The sequence below is a fragment of the Triticum urartu genome, chromosome 7 (assembly GCF_003073215.2).
Source record: "Triticum urartu cultivar G1812 chromosome 7, Tu2.1, whole genome shotgun sequence".
NCBI lineage: Eukaryota > Viridiplantae > Streptophyta > Magnoliopsida > Poales > Poaceae > Triticum > Triticum urartu.
This window is the reverse complement of record NC_053028.1, coordinates 653,717,876-653,736,894: the sequence shown is the minus strand read 5'-3', so window position 1 is coordinate 653,736,894 and position 19,019 is coordinate 653,717,876. Positions and strand designations below refer to the sequence as shown.

General features: G+C 47.2%; 4 protein-coding genes across 6 annotated transcripts in view; 1 reads left to right on the top strand and 3 right to left on the bottom strand.

Moving 5' to 3' along the window:
* Window positions 1–1,123: 1,123 nt before the first annotated feature.
* On the bottom strand, window positions 1,124–3,814 carry LOC125523107 (putative F-box protein At1g50870). 2 transcript variants are annotated; one of them, XM_048688158.1, is made up of 4 exons: window positions 3,484–3,814; window positions 2,913–3,064; window positions 2,759–2,822; window positions 1,124–2,675 (listed from the first exon to the last, which is right to left on the bottom strand). In XM_048688158.1, exon 4 carries the CDS (start codon window positions 2,646–2,648, stop codon window positions 1,431–1,433), a length of 1,218 nt encoding a protein of 405 aa, XP_048544115.1. In that variant the 5' UTR covers window positions 2,649–2,675; window positions 2,759–2,822; window positions 2,913–3,064; window positions 3,484–3,814; the 3' UTR covers window positions 1,124–1,430. The 2 variants fall into 2 exon arrangements, with proteins under 2 accessions (XP_048544115.1, XP_048544114.1); XM_048688157.1 differs by having other exon boundaries at window positions 2,913–3,058.
* Window positions 3,815–5,354: 1,540 nt separating this feature from the next.
* Window positions 5,355–7,349, bottom strand: LOC125519305 (the record flags this gene model as incomplete). Its single annotated transcript, XM_048684156.1, has 3 exons — window positions 5,355–5,474; window positions 6,461–6,865; window positions 7,014–7,349. Coding segments are annotated over 3 exons (861 nt in total), but the record flags the coding sequence as incomplete, so codon positions are not given.
* A 1,522-nt stretch (window positions 7,350–8,871) lies between these two features.
* LOC125520087 lies at window positions 8,872–12,605 on the top strand. 2 transcript variants are annotated; one of them, XM_048684892.1, is made up of 5 exons: window positions 8,875–9,194; window positions 9,325–10,230; window positions 10,315–11,897; window positions 11,990–12,064; window positions 12,128–12,605. In XM_048684892.1, exons 2-5 carry the CDS (start codon window positions 10,228–10,230, stop codon window positions 12,462–12,464), a joined length of 1,998 nt encoding a protein of 665 aa, XP_048540849.1. In that variant the 5' UTR covers window positions 8,875–9,194; window positions 9,325–10,227; the 3' UTR covers window positions 12,465–12,605. The 2 variants fall into 2 exon arrangements, with proteins under 2 accessions (XP_048540850.1, XP_048540849.1); XM_048684893.1 differs by lacking the exon at window positions 9,325–10,230 and having other exon boundaries at window positions 8,872–9,194.
* A 143-nt stretch (window positions 12,606–12,748) lies between these two features.
* The window catches only part of LOC125519304 (vacuolar protein sorting-associated protein 8 homolog), a 101,549-nt gene continuing 95,278 nt past the window's right edge, over window positions 12,749–19,019 (bottom strand). Inside the window, exons 14-17 of the mRNA XM_048684155.1 lie at window positions 14,475–15,121; window positions 14,182–14,372; window positions 13,776–14,061; window positions 12,749–13,264 (exon numbers count right to left, since the gene is read on the bottom strand). Of these exons, the coding sequence (XP_048540112.1) occupies window positions 12,911–13,264; window positions 13,776–14,061; window positions 14,182–14,372; window positions 14,475–15,121 (1,478 nt within the window). The 3' untranslated portion in view covers window positions 12,749–12,910. The remainder of the gene's footprint in view (window positions 13,265–13,775; window positions 14,062–14,181; window positions 14,373–14,474; window positions 15,122–19,019) is intronic.

Here is a 19,019-nt window from a genome sequence, read left to right as displayed (position 1 = left end):
CGCCATTGTTGGTCATGGCACAAAGCCGGGACAGGGTCTTCACCCAAACTCCCACACCACCCCCAGCCGCACATCATCCTACATCGGTGCCGGCAAGCCCACCAACCACCACCACCATCGAAGCTGCCGACCAACGAAGAAACCCCGAGATCCGTCGGAGCCAACTGCAACTCGCAGAGACCACCGGCGGCTAGCCTCTAGCCCAAGGTGCCAGATCCACCAACAGACATCCGGACGCAATGCGAGCCACTGTGCCCTGCCGAGCACCATGACCACCGACGAAGAAGCCCTGAGATCAGGGTTTCAAGGAGGCTCATTCAATCAACTCCTACCTTCAGTTTTGGGTTTCAAGGGGGCTCATTCATCAAGTCTGATTCATACAATTTTCTCTGTCCAATCCACTGAATTATGTTGTATATACACAAAGGTGCGCTCTGGACTGGAGCAGCCTCAAAACATTCATTCCAGCCGGCTGCTGGTCACTAAACTATTCCACCTAAATCCTTTTCAACAATCTCTCTAGAGTTTCCAACTTCAAACAACACATGCACCAAAAAGAGAAACTAGCATAAGATAGAGGGGGGAGGGGGGAAGCACCCCCTCCGATCACCCCCTCCGATCCATATTGATTGTCGCTGATTTAGTATCAAGATTTCCTTTTCTTTTGCAGGGGGATTTAGTATCAAGCTAATGCGAAAAGATAAACCCGGCCTCTGCAACAAGCCAATGACAAAGCATCGAGAATCCACACAGCAATACCAACACAATGCTTCAAAAGAAAGAAAAGCCAAGCAGAGCAACACCCAGCTCCAGATCAGCACATCTTCAAGTCGATCGTTACTACCCAAAAAAACATGTCAAATCCCGGCACACGAAAAAAGCAGCAAGCAAATTAAACTCCAGCCAATACTCCTGACACATGACCAACGTGCATAGAGGTTCTTTCTTCCATCATAGCTTGCAGCACTAGACACACACAGCTATATATGCAAGCATGGCCCCGGTGAAGACACGTTGACATAAGCAGCAGGATCAACCGAGTGCTATAGCCTATAAGCAACAAGTAATACCTAAGAGTTTACATTCTGAACAACAAAGATCAAACTACCAGCCTTGCAAGGAGAGACCCAGGCCAAACAATATCATTTCCACAACTAAAAATGCAGTAACTAACATATAAGGAAATGCTAGAGTGCGGCCCTGTCAGCCAAAAGCATTTACTCAAACAATACGAGCAAGACCGAAGATCTCATCATTTTTTTTTGGACAATCACCGAAGATCTCATCATAACAGTGCCATTGTTGCTTCTTAGCAATAATAACTGAAAAGAAAAACAAGGTCTGAGCCCATTGGCAAAGCAAACCAGGAAGGAGTCTTGAACATTCAGAGACGCCCTGTGGAGAATGGAGGTTCCTCATCTTCTGGCATCTCATGGGAAGGATGGAATTGGAATAATGCTCTCTTGGAAGCGGTGGGAAGTAAGTGACATACAGTATTGACTCTTTCCAATGTTCACCAAACCTAAGACCATGCCATCAGTGTTGCAGCGCAACACGTGTTTATCATTAAACATGATCAGCAGCTCATGCTCGTTAAGCACAGCCATATCATTGAACCATTGCACTGTTGAACGAAGCGGTGCTTTCTTTTTCCCTTTGCAAGAAGTCAAATAAAGTTGCCGTGATGCCTCAACCGTTGACAGGTCAATCCGGTATTTGAAAGCCCAGATTTCAGCCTTGTAATCCTGCATCACCCAAATATCCAAAGCGGTGAAACTCAAACAACCTCCTGCATCACCCTTGATTGAGCTGCCCCAGAAACCAAGCGTCCCATTCATGTCGAACAACTTCCTATTAGGGTATGCCTGGTCAGGACTGCGCATCCACCGGAATGACTCTGCTTTTGTGTCGAACACAACAATGTCTCTGCTGCCTCCAGTAATGTCGGCGACACCACAAACAGAAAAAGGACACCAGTGCAGGCTGCCACCAAGGTGGACTGGTGGTGGACAATAGTTCGAATAGCACAGTGCCCCCAGTAACTTATGTTCTGCGGAAGGTGACAAGACTGTTGGCATTCTGATTCTAATGTGCCTCGGCACACCTGATCCCACTGTGAGAATGTATAAGCTGTATTTAACTACCGAGAGAGGGCGGAATGTGGTCCAGAGCAACCTGTATTCTCCAGTTAGCTGGTGCCGGTAGAAACCGATTATGTTGCTGCACTCATTTTCCCCAGCTTGAGGGTATGGTAGGAGAGCACGCTTGTGCAAGACCGGGTTGTAGATGTAGAATTTGTTTTGCTCTAGGAGGATGAGGAAGCCATCACAGGTGACTGAGAGCGTAGGCTTTAAATGGTAGTGTCTGAGACCCGGGATGAAGGGCCAGAGCTGTTGATTGGAGGTGTCGGCACCAGCACCTCGGAAGAGGACGAAACTGGCAGGCCGCCCAAGCCCGTCGATGATGGGGAGCAATGGCTGGCGCCGGTGGTGTTCAAGCATAAATTCAGGTATGGAGGTGATACTGCGCCACAACGTACTGACAGCGCGGCAGCGGCCGACGTCCTTTGGCGGCAATCCCTTGAGTATCTTGTCAATGATTTCCTCAGGCAGGTCCTCGAGCAGGGTCGCTTCTCTCCTGTCCGGCATGGTGCTCCGTTGTCTGAGTCCGGTCAACTAAACAAAGCAGCAAGCTGTCCATATTGAATTGCTTCGGCGACCAGCATAAATGAAGTAAAGCAAGTAAGAAAAGCACATACATGTTGTCCTTGGAAGGCGAACGCACAGAGCAGCAGGTTCCAGCAACAACGGTGAGAAATGCGGCTGTAGACAGTAGACACAAATACAAGCAAGACTTGAGCGCCAAGGTCAGATTTTTGCAGACATGGCCAGTTTGGGCGGCGAGCTGCTCACCTGTGTTTGGGAAGAAGGCACCCCGGCGTGCTCCCGTGGAATTAAGAAGGGGAGCGGTGGAGATGTGTGTCGGCGTTAAGCGGAACAGCAACTCGGTTGAGTGCCAAGGGGGAGTAAGGTTGATCCTGAACCCAGGACACTCCAGACTGCAACTTTTGACAACAACAAATCATTACAGAGCAAATTATACAGGAACAGAATATGGAAGCAGAAACTGAATCATTACACAGCAGGTTATACAAGAAGAGAATATAGAAGCAGATTATATGGAAGCAAGAACTGAATCATTGCAGCGAAGACTGTATATACAAGAAGAGAATATTGAAGCAACAAGAGCAGATTATACAAGAACAAACAATACAGGGAAAAACAGAACAAACCATGGTTCATTTGAGAACACACACACACAAATCACACCATGGTTCGATTCCGTAGCAACATCTATCTGTTAGGCCATTTCACAGCAGTACTCTCGCCCACAAAATGCTAAAACATCCGTTGGGTCAATGAATCGAACAGGTGGCGTGCGCCTGAGTTCGAGGAGACGATGGGGATGCCGAGCGGCGTCTACCTGCGATGCTCGGGGAGAGGTGGCCGAGTGCCGCAGCTCAGGGAGGATGGCAGGAGCAGCCGAGGGCGCCGGAACTCGGGCGGCGGTCGGCGGTAAGGGCGCGCGCAGTCGGGACAAAGCTGCTGTCGACTACGTAAGCTGTGCGGAGAAGACGACGGAGGCAGCACGCCAGCCCTATACGGCGGCCCGCGCCATATCGCGCACGGGGCGGAGACTAAGCGGCCAGGCGAGGTCCCTGGAGCGGCGGTTAGGTGCCGCCCGCCGGAGTCGAGGGTGGCGGAGGCGAGGACTGCCAGCCACGGGAACGGCAAAGCCCAGCAGAGCTCCTGTTCGCGCTGGGCAACGAGAAATCGCGCACCCTGAGGCCTGAGCTGCGGCTAGGCCGGCCCATCTGTTCTTGGGCCCATTTTCTTAGCCGACTTTCTTTCTTAGAAAAAAACGACTCTTGGCTTCTCAAAAAATAAAAACCGACTTTTGTCATACAAAAATTTCATGAAATTTTAAAAGTATTAGAAGCATTGAAATGTTACAATTTAAATCAGTCGTAAAATTTTAAAATATTTAATTTTAAAAAATGTTCAGGAACTTTAGAATTTAAAAATGTTCACAAATTTTAAAACGTTCCTAAATTTAAAAAATGTTGAATAATATAAAAAATGAACAGGAAATAAAAAAGACCTGAAAGAAAATCAGTAAAACATGCAGTGAAACACTTAGAAAAAAACCACGGACTAAAAAACTTCTAGAACCTTCGCAAAACCGGTGGAAAAAGAGAAAGAACAAAAATCGCCCGGCTGCGACCTCCAATTATTCTTCTACCAGAACCATGGTCCTTCAACAGAATTATTTTTCCAGTTAGACTCTCATCAGTCCTTATAAATGCGTAAGTTCTTTATGGTGAGTCTTGCTTGGTGCAGCACCAGGAACAAGTGAGAGGGTTGCTACAGACTCAAAATTCAGTTAATAAGGTTATCAACATCCGATGGGCAAATGTCACATAAGTTAAATTCCGTTAACAGATTCTACACATCGAGTCCTTGAAACACACACTTGTGAGCGATGCACCATGACCATGTATAAATTCATTATTAATCATGCAAGTCACCATTAGGGTCATAACTTAATCCATGACCTAGTTCCTTCCAAGGTTGTAACCTCATTCATGACCTAATTCCTCCCAATTATCAATATATCCGGATAGTCTATTTTGGTATAAATACAAAGTGACCTAAAATGTCTTACATTTGTTTCCTTCCAATTATCAATGTACCGGGTAGTCTTTTCAGTATAAATACAAAGTGACCTAAAACGTCTTACATTTGTTTACGGACAAAATATACTCTTAAGTGCATTTCATCAAGTATTAATTCCATACTAAATATGTAAGGTGATTACATGCACAAATACATATTTCAATAATTTCAAGTAATTTGAATATAATTGCAGGACTCGTAATTCTAACATAGTCTACCGCATGTTTTTAACCTCGTAAAGTACCTCTTTATAAATTAAATACAGTAGAAAGCAGTGTTATATCATTAATTAAAAGGGGTACAATAGAGGGGTGGCTCATCAAGCCAAAACAAAGAGTTTTGAAGTTCCATATTGGAGTGATCATATTGCACCTTCGCAAACTCATTTTTCCGGGAATAAATGTCATGGAAAATTGCTGAAGCGATTCCAGGGGCCGAGCTAGAACCTCCAAGTTATCCGAACTGACTTCAATTATGATACCAAGGATTGAGCTAGGAGGAAGCCATATTTCACAGCCGTAGCCTCTACTGATAGTACATCTTGAACCATATCAAGAACTTCATTGCATGCAGTTCCCTCCTTTATCACGAATTACATCCCACTTCATTTTCCTCACTCTAGCAGTCGGAGCAGCAGCCGACCTTTGAGGTCATTGCACGAATGGACAAAGCAGATTTCTCAGGTGTTTGCACCTTTTCACCATTGCATAGTCTACCGCACTTGATTCTTGTCAGAACCTGCATATAAGATTTTAAAAGGACATAAGAGTCCAAGATTAGATCAATATTATGATGCTCTTGTTTATTCAGTTGACCGAGAAAATTAGAGAGTTACCGATTATGCTCAACTCTGGCGGAAGCCAATCCCCTGATTTCTTTGGTTCTGCTCCTTCGTGTGCCATATTTTCCGTGGTTTTTCACTTCTAGCCAAATGTCTGATGGATTCTCCCACTCAACTTCTTCTCCTTTTTGATTTTCGGGCTCCCTCATGTGCCATATGTGGTTTTTCACTTCGAACTTAATATCTGCTGGATTGTCCTACCAAACTCTCTCTTATGTACCTTCTCATGATATATGGCTGGCGGAGAAAGTTCAAACGGAGGTACAGTTTAAATATGAAGACTTCTGAGCTTTCTGGAGATTTTTCAGTATTTCAAACTGCAAAAGGAAATATCATGGCAAAAACTTTTACAACTACGTACTATAGAAATACAGAGTATAGGCCATATCCATTTTATCATCATTGAGAAACTAGGAACTAACTGAGATATATATCACTGATCAAAGGCCAATATAATACATGCACATACGTAGGCAAATAAGTAACAAAGACCCTATACAAGAGATTAATAGCATAACCAATACACAGCTCACATCTCGCAATGTGTTTCAATTTGAAATTTTGAGTGGCAATAAAACATCACCTTCCTAACATCCCATATTTTTTTCAGAATTTTTCAAAACTTTAAAATATGGTTTCCACGAAGTTTTCACCGAATGTTGGTTTCCGTATGATATTATCCCAATATCTACTCCCTGTCCCATAATAACATCTTAGAGGACTAAAACAGGGATATAATATCATATTCAATACAAGAGATAGCGCAATTTATAATTGGATGAGGGCTTTCGAATGTCAGACTAGTCAAGTTTTTGGCAAGCACCTAGTCACAACAGAGAAATTTATTACACTAGCAGAAAAAAATATCTCAAAATATTCCTACCCGTGACATCTGCTGAAGCCTGCGAGATCTCTCAACATGATCTGTCTCGTGATTACGATGGACGCCATATGGTACTTCATTTTCAACCATGGAGTGCCTGTTTAGCCCATTCTCAGATATTATAGGTGATCTGTTCCGGGCTTGTGTGTCACTTGCTGAGAGACAAACTGGACATCCGTCTTGAAAATCCTTACTGGATGATTTGCTTTGTTCACACTCACAGTGAAGATGCGTTGCATGTCCACAACTGAACACTCGAACTGCTGAAACAGCACCTTCTTTGGAAAGTGAGAAGTTGCATACACAACAGACAAAAGTATGTGGAGCAAATCCATGGCAAACCCCTCTCTTTAATGAGCTCAAGGTATAGAACGAATCATCCTCGATAACTGACTTAGCTGTTTCCTGCAAACAAGCGAGGTATCAGAGGAGCTTGATTTTTACTATTAGAAAAAATACAGAAGAAAATAACCAAAAATGTGATGTTCTCATCGAATTTCGTCTGCGATATACTTATGAAGTAAATGGCAAAGGGACGAAATTCAATATGTACCAGTATTCTTTTTTGATGAAGATACATAGACAGCATTCTATCTATGACAAGTTTAAAATCACCAAATTCTTGACACCCATTGTCGGATAAAAGCTTTGACATAATTGCTGGTAGGGGTATATACCCAGCCATTGCCTCGATTATCTCTCCAACGAATTGTGAGAATACTCTCCGCAGAGTATTCGAACACCTTTGATAAGCTGAAATCCCCATCTGTTGTGAGAATCCTTTGCCTGTTCGATGTCCGTTTGTTGTTTCCTCCCGCTCAGACCAACAACGTTTTCCATTTACATCCTTGCTTCCATACAACTTTTTCAGTGGTTCTGAGAAACTGCATCAACAACATAACGGCATTACTTGACGCTATAGCCTATATGTTGATCACTGATAGATCTCAGCAAGCTAAAAGTATGAAAAATACTTTACACTACTTGAGAGCTATAGCCTATATGTTGATCACAGATTTCTAGATAGCATGTCATAAATCTAATGGATTAATTTATCATGGCATAATATTTCAAGAATTGCCTTTGCCCGCTGGATTCCTGTGTCTAAAATCTCAACCATGAAGAAAGGCATCGATTGCGATATTGCTACAGTTTCATTCACAGATAGATTAGTCTCTTTTCTTCAAGAACAAGCAACGACTGTTGCCTGTGATAGATTAGTCTTAGGGAGAGTGGTCAACACAGATTTGCATCATCATCAACCCCCCACCTATGTGGTTTTAAATTTAACCTCCATACTTGGATCTGATCTTATACAAGTAATCATCTTTTAGTAGTATTTGACAATAAGCCTCCCTTGAGACAATTGAACACTATTAGTTCCCAAAATGGCATAAGATCAGCAGCCAGCACATTTTAGGATCATATCCCTAGCAACAATCCATAGAACTATATAAGGTACAAGTTGGGTGGGATCCAAATGTTCTTAATCATCCATGCGATCAGACTCACAAATATCAAACTGAACCACTGCAAACTACGTCATAACTGCATTAGTTAGAAGAGTTCCGGGAGAGTTAATCATCAGTTGAGTAAGGTTTAACTGATCCTATGTTATATTCTCATTTGTCCCCGCCCAGCTCCTGTGGCCTCTTACAAGGAGTCAAGGACCCCACCCAATGAGCAATAGAGATGGTACCTTTAGGTGTTGAACCGTACATATATTTGCAAAGCATGCCCATGCTGTATTACTAGTGAAGAGAACAATATCACATCTGCTAAATAACAAATCACTACTAACAGAAATCAGCAATGACTATCAAAATTCTAGTTATAGATCCAAATAATAGGACAAAGTGCCAATACAGTGCAGTGAGAGATGTCCCCCCTTGTAAGAAAGTGTATATGTATATCTTAGCAGAACTTACGAATCAAGCATTGAGACTTCTCTAGGTCTGAGTACTGTGAATTCCTTTGGCACAATCCAATGGAGGAACGTAACGCATCAAGCACCGGATGGGCCTTAATAGAATATCAAACATGTTACCAATTATGCAATAGATGATACAAATCTTGGTTAGTATTTCAATAGGTACGAGAAAAAGAACCTCATTCGTTTTTAGAACAATGGCTGGTTGCTCAATTTCAGAGCTACCCTCTGAGGATATCTGAGAAAGGGTTAATTGGATCTATGCCACTACAATTTTCGTGAGTTGGAAATATGCCATTACTAAAGCTCAAGTTGGAAATATGCCACTACAACTTCCCCGTACATCTATCTATGCCATTTTCTCCAATACTCAGCCATATACTTCCCATATACGTGCGGATATACATCCATAGGGCCCCACATCCATACGTATCCAATTGACACACCCCCTCAGCTAGCACACACACATCTTATCCAATCTCCACCCCGACTCACGCACAGCAACCCTAGCGAGCGGCGGCTGGAGGCACGGGCGACGGCGGCTGGAGGCGCGGGCGACGCGGCGGGGCCCAAGGCGGCGGGAGGCGGGCGCCGCGGCTCACGGTTGTTCGCTCGCTCGCGCCGCTGGGCGCGACGTGGCGGGGCCCAAGGCGGCGGGAGGCGGGCGCCGCGGCCTGCGGCGACTGGAGCTGCGCGGCACGGCAGTGGCCCACGGCGGAGGGGAGCAGGCTCCCGGCTGTTGGCTCGCGCTGCTGCGGCTGCTGAAACATCCATGGAGTCGCCAACCCCCAAGTCGCCGTACGAGTGAGTTCCCGAGCCCCAACGTCACGCCTGAACCTCATGCCCCAACACCTTCTCTTATTGATTGAATTTTTTCCATAGATGTTAATTGAAATAGCCTTTTACCTGTGCTATTTTTACCTGAAACTTGTAGGTTGGAGCCAACGAATATTTTTAGCTTAGACCTAGTTCTTCAAGGGTTTCTATTGAAGGAACTGAGCAGTAGGAAATCATATGTGAAAGGGAAAACAATTAGATGGAACGTAGACTCGGAGGATTTCACAATTGATGTGCTAATGGATGGCTTAGGTGCTGAGCTGAGAGTTGGCAGGAATCAGAGTGTTACTGTGTGGTATTTTGACATGATAATGGCGCAAGATGTTAGACTAACTCATAAGGATCAACTTCATGTGATGTTTGACATGTACAGAGCAGAGAAGAAGCTTACATTGGCTGTTGTTGTGCTTGATAACTCTGATTCTGAAACTCCTGTACCCGTCGTTGACAATGTTGTTCATGTGCCTGAAGCAACTATTTCTGACAATGATGTGCTGCTGATGGATACGCAAGATTGTCCTTTACCATCTCATGCAAACACACCATTAAAGCAATCTGCACAAGTAGAGCCATCTGCCCAGAATGTAGAAACTGACCCATTTGACATGGTTGAGGAGTACGTAGGGGTAGATGATGAGTACATGTATATTGTTGAGCCATTTGCCCTTGTCCCAACAGCATCTGTTGAGCAGGGCAGCAACATTCATAAGAAAGAGGATGATGGCGCTGATGTATTTGTGCACCACGAGGAGGAAGAAGTGGTTGATATTGATCCTGCAGGCTATACTGTGGTGCATGACATTGAGAACCCAGACATCAGGGTTGGGGCTCTCTTTCCTGACATTGTGACTTTCAGAAAAGCTATAAGGCAACGTGCTATTTTAGTTGGGTTTAAGTTGGCTAAAATCAAAACGGACAAAACTAGGTTCATTGCTGAGGTGCACATGGGCCATGTCCATGGCGCATACATGCATCCACATTGCAAGATGGTAGAACAGTCATGGTATGGGTTGTCTAATGCTATTATTTATCTTATGTAGTTATTTTTTGTTGCATCTCATTTATGTAGTCCTTGTGATTTTTGTAGATAAAAACGCTTCCATTTGAGCACAACTGTCCAACTACAAAATTATCAATTTGCAAAATGGCTTCACAAGGATGGATTGCAGATAAGATTGGGGATTGGGTGAAGAAAAATCCTGGTGTTGGTGCAAAAGACGCCAAAGGGAAGTTGGAAGATGAGTTCAACATCAAGCTGAAATACAACAAGGCTTGGTACGGTATGAAGGTAGCCCTTGATCAAATCCATGGTAGTTATGAAAATTGTTTTCCATTGCTTTTTAACTGGAAAGCTGAGATAGAACATAAATGCCCAGGGAGTATTGTAGAGATAGAGCTCCTAAAAAATGGAGATAAATACCATTTTAACATAATGTTTGTTGCATTCAAGCCTTGCATCGATGGTTTCTTAGCTGGTTGTAGGCCTTATGTTGGTGTGGACTCAACAGCACTTTATGGCAAGTTTAAGGGCCAGTTAGCATCAGCAACTGCTGTAGATGGGCACAACTGGCTATATTATGTAGCATTTGCTGTGTTTGATTCTGAAACCGGTGAAAACTGGAAATGGTTCATGAAACAATTGCATAGAGCTATAGGTTCCCCACCTGGTCTTGTTATTTCTAGTGATGCATGCAAAGGATTAGAGACTGCCATTGACCTTGTCTTTCCTAATTGTGAAAACCGAGAGTGCATGAGGCACTTGTATGCAAATTTTATGAAGAAATTCCATGGTAAAGTGTACACATATAATCTTTATCCAGTTGCACGGCCTTTCTCACATCGAAAGTTTATGCATCATATGAAGAAAATCCAGGATGCAAATCCAGCGGCTATTGAATATCTAGATATTCATCACAATAGGTTGTGGTATAGATGTGGTTTTGGAGAGGCCAGTAAGGTTGATTATTTGACAAACAACATATCCGAGAGTTTCAACAAGCAAATAAAAGACTTCAAAGGGCTCAATGTCCTGAACCTTTTTGACAAAATTAGGGAGATCATCACAGAGAAGTTCTATATTAGAGGACAAGTAAGTAAGCAGCTAAAGGGTAGGATTCTTCCTCATGTCATTAAGCAGCTAAATGCTCTCAGCAAAACCATTGGTCGAAACAAGATTCTTTGGACCATTGAACATGAGGCAGAAGTCACGTTGTTGGATCTCAAATTTATCAAAAGACACATTGTCAACTTGAAAGATAGAACATGTACTTGTAGAGTTTGGCAAGTTTCAGGAAAGCCATGCATGCATGCACTGGCCTTCATTTGTAGCATCAATGGTGCTGAGATTCAAACATATGTGGATGATTACTATTCTGTGGATAAGTTCAAGGCAGCGTGTGCTGGGAATATCCCTTCCATGACAGATAAGTCACAGTGGATCCAAGTGGATTTGGGTGTCAAGGTCCACCCTCCTTTGCAGCAAACAGTGGCTGGTAGGCCACGAGTTCAGAGAATTAGAGGATGGCTAGAGCCTGGAAGGAAAATAGTCAAGTGTAAGAGGTGTGGTGAACCTGGGCACATGCAGAAGACATGCAAGGTTCCTAATCCTGAATATATGGCGGTAGATGATGATATACCTATAGAGGATCCATCTACACCTACAAACAAAAGGTAATGCAACATCTGCTACAGCATAAGTATTTTCTGAATTTGTTTTCATGACTAATCTATCACAAAACTGATTTCTCTTGTTTGTACCGCAGGAAGAAATGTGGTGAAACAACGGCTACAACAGATGGTGATGCAACAGATGATGAAGTCCTTATTAATCTTATAAGGTAAATTACTGCACTTGTCTTAATCTATGATTACTCAATCTAAAACACATGTTGTCAATGCAGGAAAAGGGCCAGAACAACTCCACAGAAGCCGAAGGCACCTGAAAAGGTCAATGCACCAGCCAAGAAGAAGACACCTGTGAAGATAGCTGCGGTAGAAGAGAAGACCAAGAAAAAGACTCCTGTGAAGAAAGCTACAACACAACAGAAAACCAAAAAGAAGACCCCCGTGAAGAAAGTTGCATCACAAGAGAAAGCCAAGAAGAAGACATCTAAAGGGAAGAAAGTCAAGAAGAATGTTCCATTTGCGCCGGTTATACCTCCACCTCCACCTCCACCTCCAGAAGGGCAGCCTACAAATGGTGCAAAAAGAAGCCTTCTTTATTGGCTTGGTGGCTAGCGGCTGCCGAAATTAAGTCGTGCTTGTGAACCTGTTTATGTGAACCTATTTACTCTACTAAATCGTGCTTGTGAACCTATTTACTCAATTAAATCTTGCTTGTGAACCTGTTTATGAATCGATATGAATTGTGCTTGTTAATTTGTATTAAACTGAGCAGAAATGCTGTTGAAGTTTCTGGCCAGATTATTTGCATGTCAGTTTAAGGACCCATATGTGCACAGAAATGGCTCAGATTTGAACAGTAGGCTCATAATATTGTTCATGATTTTCTGTAATTTTTTCAGATTTTTCTGAGAAGTTCAATTTTTTGCCAAAATTTGAATTATTTGAACTTTTTGGCGCCCGGAAGTCCCAAACGTGCTGATGAAAGTTGGAAACAGGGGTAGTATGGTAAATACGTCAATACAAACCAGAATACATGTATTATTTGAACCGTTATTGGTTTAAGTTGAGAAAATGGCATAGATAGATGTACGGGGAAGTTGTAGTGGCATATTTCCAACTTGAGCTTTTGTAATGGCATATTTCCAACTTACGAAAATTGTAGTGGCATAGATCCAATTAACCCTCTGAGAAAACGTATTCTCCACTGAAGTGATAAACTGGCTAGTTTTCTCATCTAGTCCAGCTAGAACAAGTGCCAGTGCACTCTGAGCATCACCAGCCCTCTCTTGCAGAAATGCAGCAGCATCTGTAACTCCATAATCTAGACATAACTGCAAACACCCTACCAATCTGTAGCTATCAAAAGTCTCCAGAAACTTCAGGACCGACCTTGGTTCATACTGACACAGAAGCTGTGCAACAAAAGTGTATTTGATTAACAAAAAAGGATGATGATCTCACATAACATGTGCTGCCACTAAAATACTTCAACCTAACAAATTACATAACGTTACTTCCGAGTTTTAGGTTATTCACTATTATTAGTAAAATCAATAATGCATCTCTTCACAAAATTGTCGAATAAAGAAACTGAAAAGTATTCATTTCATGAACAGCAGTTTAAAATATAATAAAATCGAATTGCAAAGCTCCAAAAAGTAAAAAGCAGCTGATGCTGGTGTCATATTTGCAAAGCACATACTGCCTCTTGATTCTATATAACGCTTATGGCAAATCACTGCGCTACCATTTGCCGATAGATTGTTCTCTCAGTGCAACTTTTTGTGCCAATATAGTGGTATAGCAGTCAAAGGCTCTACTACAGTCTACACTGATGGCTAAAGGCTCCACCCAAAGGTATATCATTATGCTTAAAAGGCTCCATATCAAATATAGTAATGTTGAATATCTCGATAAGCATACCTTCAGATAAGGTTCAAATAACTCATCAATCATAGAAACAAGATTGCAGTCAAACTTTGGGAAATTTGATAATCTCTGCAGATAATCTTCGAGTTCACCAGAGAAGTACAGGCGTTCAACAATTTCATTGCCAGTTAGTGCGCTGACGTCAAGTTTGCCTGACAAGTCTACTTCCATTGCAGTTTTCAAGAAAAGAAAGTGGCTGCGGCTGTGAGAAGGAAGCATTGACAATATTTGCTGGATCTGATTTTGAAAATGATCAAGGAACAAGACAAATGCGCACTCCCTAAAAAATGAAGTGACAGGAGAGAAATTGAGCATATTCAGTAAAAGACAAACCAGCAAGCAAAAAACTGAAGGGGGAGAATATATATATGCTAGTTAAAACATTAATCAGCAATCTCACCTGCTTAGATTGACTAGCTCGGCGAAACAAGATATTACTGTAGAACGAAACGACAAAGCTTCATCGCCTGCCAACTGAAATAACTTTTTATTGATGAAGATAAAAGCGTGGTATGGTTCCACTATATCCTTCATGTAACTATCCAAAGCAGACAAATTTTGATTTCTGGCTGCATATATCCTGCCACATGCCTGTATAGTAACAATAACATTTACAGTTATAGGCTGAAAGGCCTTTTTGAGCAGCAGTGCTATATTATAAAGGTGAATTTTTAAAGGTAAGTGGTGACAAACCTGATGAAAATGGGCATCTAAACAAAGATGCAACACATAATCATAATTCCAGTCAGTTTGAGGAACCACATTGAAGAGCTGAAGAACTTCTTTCTGAGTTGGCATCTTTTTATCATCATATGATGGAGTACTGGATGACGTGAGGTATTTAAGAATGTGCTTAAGAACTCTTTGAGATGACTTTGCCCTTTTATTGGAAATAAAAAAGGACACAAATTCAATTATATAACCAAAATCATTCACTGTAGGCCAAAGTTCTGATTCCTCTGACTCAGCAGTACCCACAACAATGGAATGGATTGCCTCATTTTCCAAACCAACAATATGAATGATGGTGTCGACTACACCTTGCAATAAGATATTTTGACTCTCTCTTTCAATATTGGTATCATCTTCATCCTTGGACACAGATGCATCAGGAGTACTAGAAGTAGATTCAAAATTCTCTTGTGCAAAAGCACACTTGACAACTTCCAGAGTAGCTTCCGTATCCATCCATAGTAGATAGCATATGTTTGGGCATTTTCCGGAAGAAGAACTGAAACCCTTAAATACTTCAGAAGTGTGCATTTTAGACTCTTCAAGCATGAATTGCAGAAGTTCTTTTCTCACTGAATGAAGCTGCGCTCGGGGAATTATTCCATGCCCTGCAAAAGTAGATCATGCGATAACATATCATGGAATTGAATTGTCCTATAAGAGCACCCTATACAGCAAGTTCATTATTCCTGTTTCTGAACATAATCCTGCTGGAAGTAAGTATGCAGATGTGGTCTCGTCAAGCTGACACAACGATGGCTCCCCGCCTCCCTGCCTCCCTGCCTCTCCTAGCCCTCCCCGCCGCCTCCCACTAGCCCCGCTGCCGTTGAATCCCCGCCGGCGGCCCTCCTCCCCTCCCCAACCCCTCCCCCTGCCATGGCTTCCGCCGGCGCCGACCCTGTCGAGCACCGGGAGACCCTCTCCGGCGACCGCTGGTTCAACACGGAGAGTGAGTCCTCGACGCGCTCGTACAGCGAGGTCGCCCGCACACCGCCGCCTCCTGCGGCGCCGCCAGCGCCCCCTGCCCCAAGGACTGCGGCACCCGCTCGACTCCCAGCCTCCAACCGCCTCGGCCCCCGCACTGAGGTCCACAGCATCTCTGGCGGCGTCCAGGTTGACGCGGAGGGCTACCAGCAGCCGCGCCGCCGGCATCGCCAGCGCCGTCCGCGCCAGCCGGTCGAGCCAAATCCTCCACAGATGCGCCGGCGCAGCCCGTCTCCAGAGGAAGTCGCGGGGCTCTGCTTCCGGTGCCTCGACCCTCGCCACTGGGTCCGGGACTGCACCAATGACATTCGATGCCGCCGGTGCCTCGAGTCAGGCCATGACTCGCGCTCCTGCGATTTGAGGCATCCCGTCGCCGTGGAGCATGCCCAGGCTGACCACACGAGCCCTACTGCCCGTGAGTGCCAGGCCGCACTCCCGCCACCGCCTCCCCCGGCCCCCGTCCCCACGGTGGCCATGCCCGCACCGCGCGAACCCGAGCCCGTGCGGGTGATCATGGCGCACTCGGTTGAGATGGAGGAGGCGGAGGCCGTTCTAAGCCGGGCGATGGTCGCCTCCGTCACCAGCAACAGGCCTCGGGTTTCTGCCGCCGAGGTCGCCGATGTGCTGATAAACACCTTCAAGCTCTGCGATGGCGACTTCACCGTGCATGCGCACCACCCCGAGGATTTTCTGATCCTATTCGGCTCCCACTCCACAGAGCGCCGCCTTGATGGAGACCACTTCATCAACTCGTCGTGGTTCTCGCTCTCCATCCGGCCCTGGAGCAAGCTCGCCCATGCTGGCTCCGGCGACTTCGAGTTCTGCATCGAGCTGGAGCTTCGCGGCGTCCCTGCTCAAGCCTGGCATCTTTCCACGGCAGAGCACATCCTGGGAACCAGCTGCTGGATTGAGTGCCTCCACCCCAACACGCGTTCCCGAGAAGACCTGGCCACGTTCCGGCTGACGGCGCGCACGCACCACCCGGACACCATTCGCCGCACCGCCATCCTGGAAATCGTCGAGCAGATTCCGGCACGCCTGAGCTCCGATGCACCCACCATCCAGATCCTCACGTTCCCGATCGCAATCACGGTGGCGCGCGTCGTGGCGCGTGGAGCCCCGCCCACCCACGCCCAGAACGGCCGTGGGCGCGACGGAGACGCTGCGTGCGAAGACAGCAACAACCGCGCGCCCGGTCCTGGCCCGGGGCGGGCATGCCGCCGGGGCCGCAAGCGCCGGCGCACAGATGCGCCGCCTCTTGGCCGGGCGGACGGCATGGCCATGGACGACTCGCTCTGGCGGGCCAACGACCACGCTGTCCGCTCCGATGGGGTGACTATGGCGCCCGCGTGGCCTACTCCGGCCGGCGAGAAAACCACGCCATCCGTACGACACGATGGGCGTGGCATGACGCCATGGCCTCGTCAGCAAGGAGCCCACCCTCCTCGTCGCCATGCCAGAAAAGGAAAAGGTGGGGGGAGACAAAGGCAGGCTTTGCAAAGGGGCCCCACGGCCAAAGCTGTGGATAAGGGGGCAGCCGCCAGGACTGTGACGACAGCGCCAGTTGGCAACGCCACTTTGGCTGCAACGGTTCCGGCCGGGGCCACTAGCCCACTCCAAGCGCCGAGCACTGGCCCCTCACCCGCGGCGAACCCCCACGAGCTGGCTCGGGATTCAAACCAGATGGTGCGTGCTACGCCCGAGAACGACTGCGAAGGGGCCACTTCTGGCTCGTCTGCGCGCGCTGCACCCGAGGTCGATCGCCAAGGGACCACCTCTGGCTCGTCAGCGCGCACTGCACCCGAGGTCGATCGTGGAGGGGCCACTTCTGGCTCGCCTGATCCCATGCATTGTCGGGATACAGATGCGGTGAGCGAGATTCCCGACTCGCAGCCTGCGCAGCCCGGCCAGCCGGCTGCCTTGTCGGGGCAAAGCCGAGCCCTCGCCACGCCTGCACCTGTGGTGGATGAGGCCGCTGACCAGTCCTCCGAGCCCCACGCGCGCGCCATGGAGGGCGGGGAAAGCCCCGCTCGCGGCGCGAACATGCCCACCAGCCCGCTGCTGCCTGTGCCTGCACCCAACACGCAGGTGACGCTCTTACGCAGGCCGCAAGCCCAACCCGAGACGCCAAGGCCCAATGCCCAGCCCACGCCGGATAGAGTCCTGCATGGCTCCGGCCGTGCCACGCCAGGGCGATTCGCCTCGCCCCCGATCACACTACGCAGGGCACGCAGCCGCGCCGCCGTGCCGAAGACCTGGACGCTGGGCAAATTCCTCGCAGCCGCCACCAAGCACGTCCAGGCTGCCCTGCCAACGCCCGGGAAGAGGCCGCACCGTCCACTAAACTTCGCCCCAAGACGTGGCCGTTCAGCCGCGACTGCATCCCCACCGGCGGCTCCACCCACTGCGGAGAGGAGGGCCCAGGTGGAGATCCTGCGCACCCTCGGGATAGTTGGAACTAACCAGCGGATCACGACCGCCAAGATGAAGGCGTACGACGATCTGTTCGCGGCTCCAATCCCGTGCTCGGTGCTCTCGGCCATTGCGACCCTGGTAGACCGCGACATCCCGACGGACATGGCCGCTACGACAGCTCCAGTGGCACGCGCGGTAGCGGCCGGCTCGCCCTAGGCCGCACGAGCAGCAGACACCGTCGACCATGTGCACCCATGGATCACAACCTCAGGATCGCAGTCTGGAACGTCCGCTGCCTTAACGCGCGAGCTCGACGCTCCGCTATCCGATCGCTGCTTGATACTACTGTGGCCTCCATTGTATGCCTACAAGAAACTAAAATGGCTTTGGTCTGCTCGTCCGTTGTCCTCGACACCCTTGGCTCAGAATTCGATGACTACACGTACCTACCGGCCCTGGGCACGCGGGGTGGCATACTGCTCGCGTGGAAGAGCAGGGCCGTGACCATCACGAATCCTATGTTCACCACGAACGCCATAACGGCCAAGGTGACCACGGCCACCGGCGCGCCGTGGTGGCTAACGGTGGTCTATGGCCCCCAAGAAGACGCTGACAAGGTCTCCTTCATGCAAGAACTATGAGAGATACGCATAGACTGCCCTGGGCCTTGGATGTTATGCGGTGACTTCAACTTAATTCTGCGCGATGACGACAAGAACAATGGCAACTTGTGCCGCCGCATGATGGGCAGATTTCGTCGCCTCGTCAACGACCTCGCGCTGAAGGAGATGTACCTCAATGGACGTCGATTCACTTGGTCCAACGAGCAGTCCCGGCCCACCCTCGTGCACCTGGATCGTGTGTTTTGCACATCGGACTGGGAAGACGCACACGGCGATTGCCACCTGCGCTGCCTTGCCTCTGTCGTCTCAGGCCACTGCCCCCTCCTCCTCGACTGCTCGCCCACGCACGCAGCGCACCGACGCTTCCGCTTCGAGGACTTTTGGCTGCGGCTGGATGGGTTCCATGAAACGGTGGCCGCAGCCTGGGGATCGGTGCAAGACCCGGATCCTTTCGGCGCTCGGCTCTCCGCCTCCAGGCCACTGC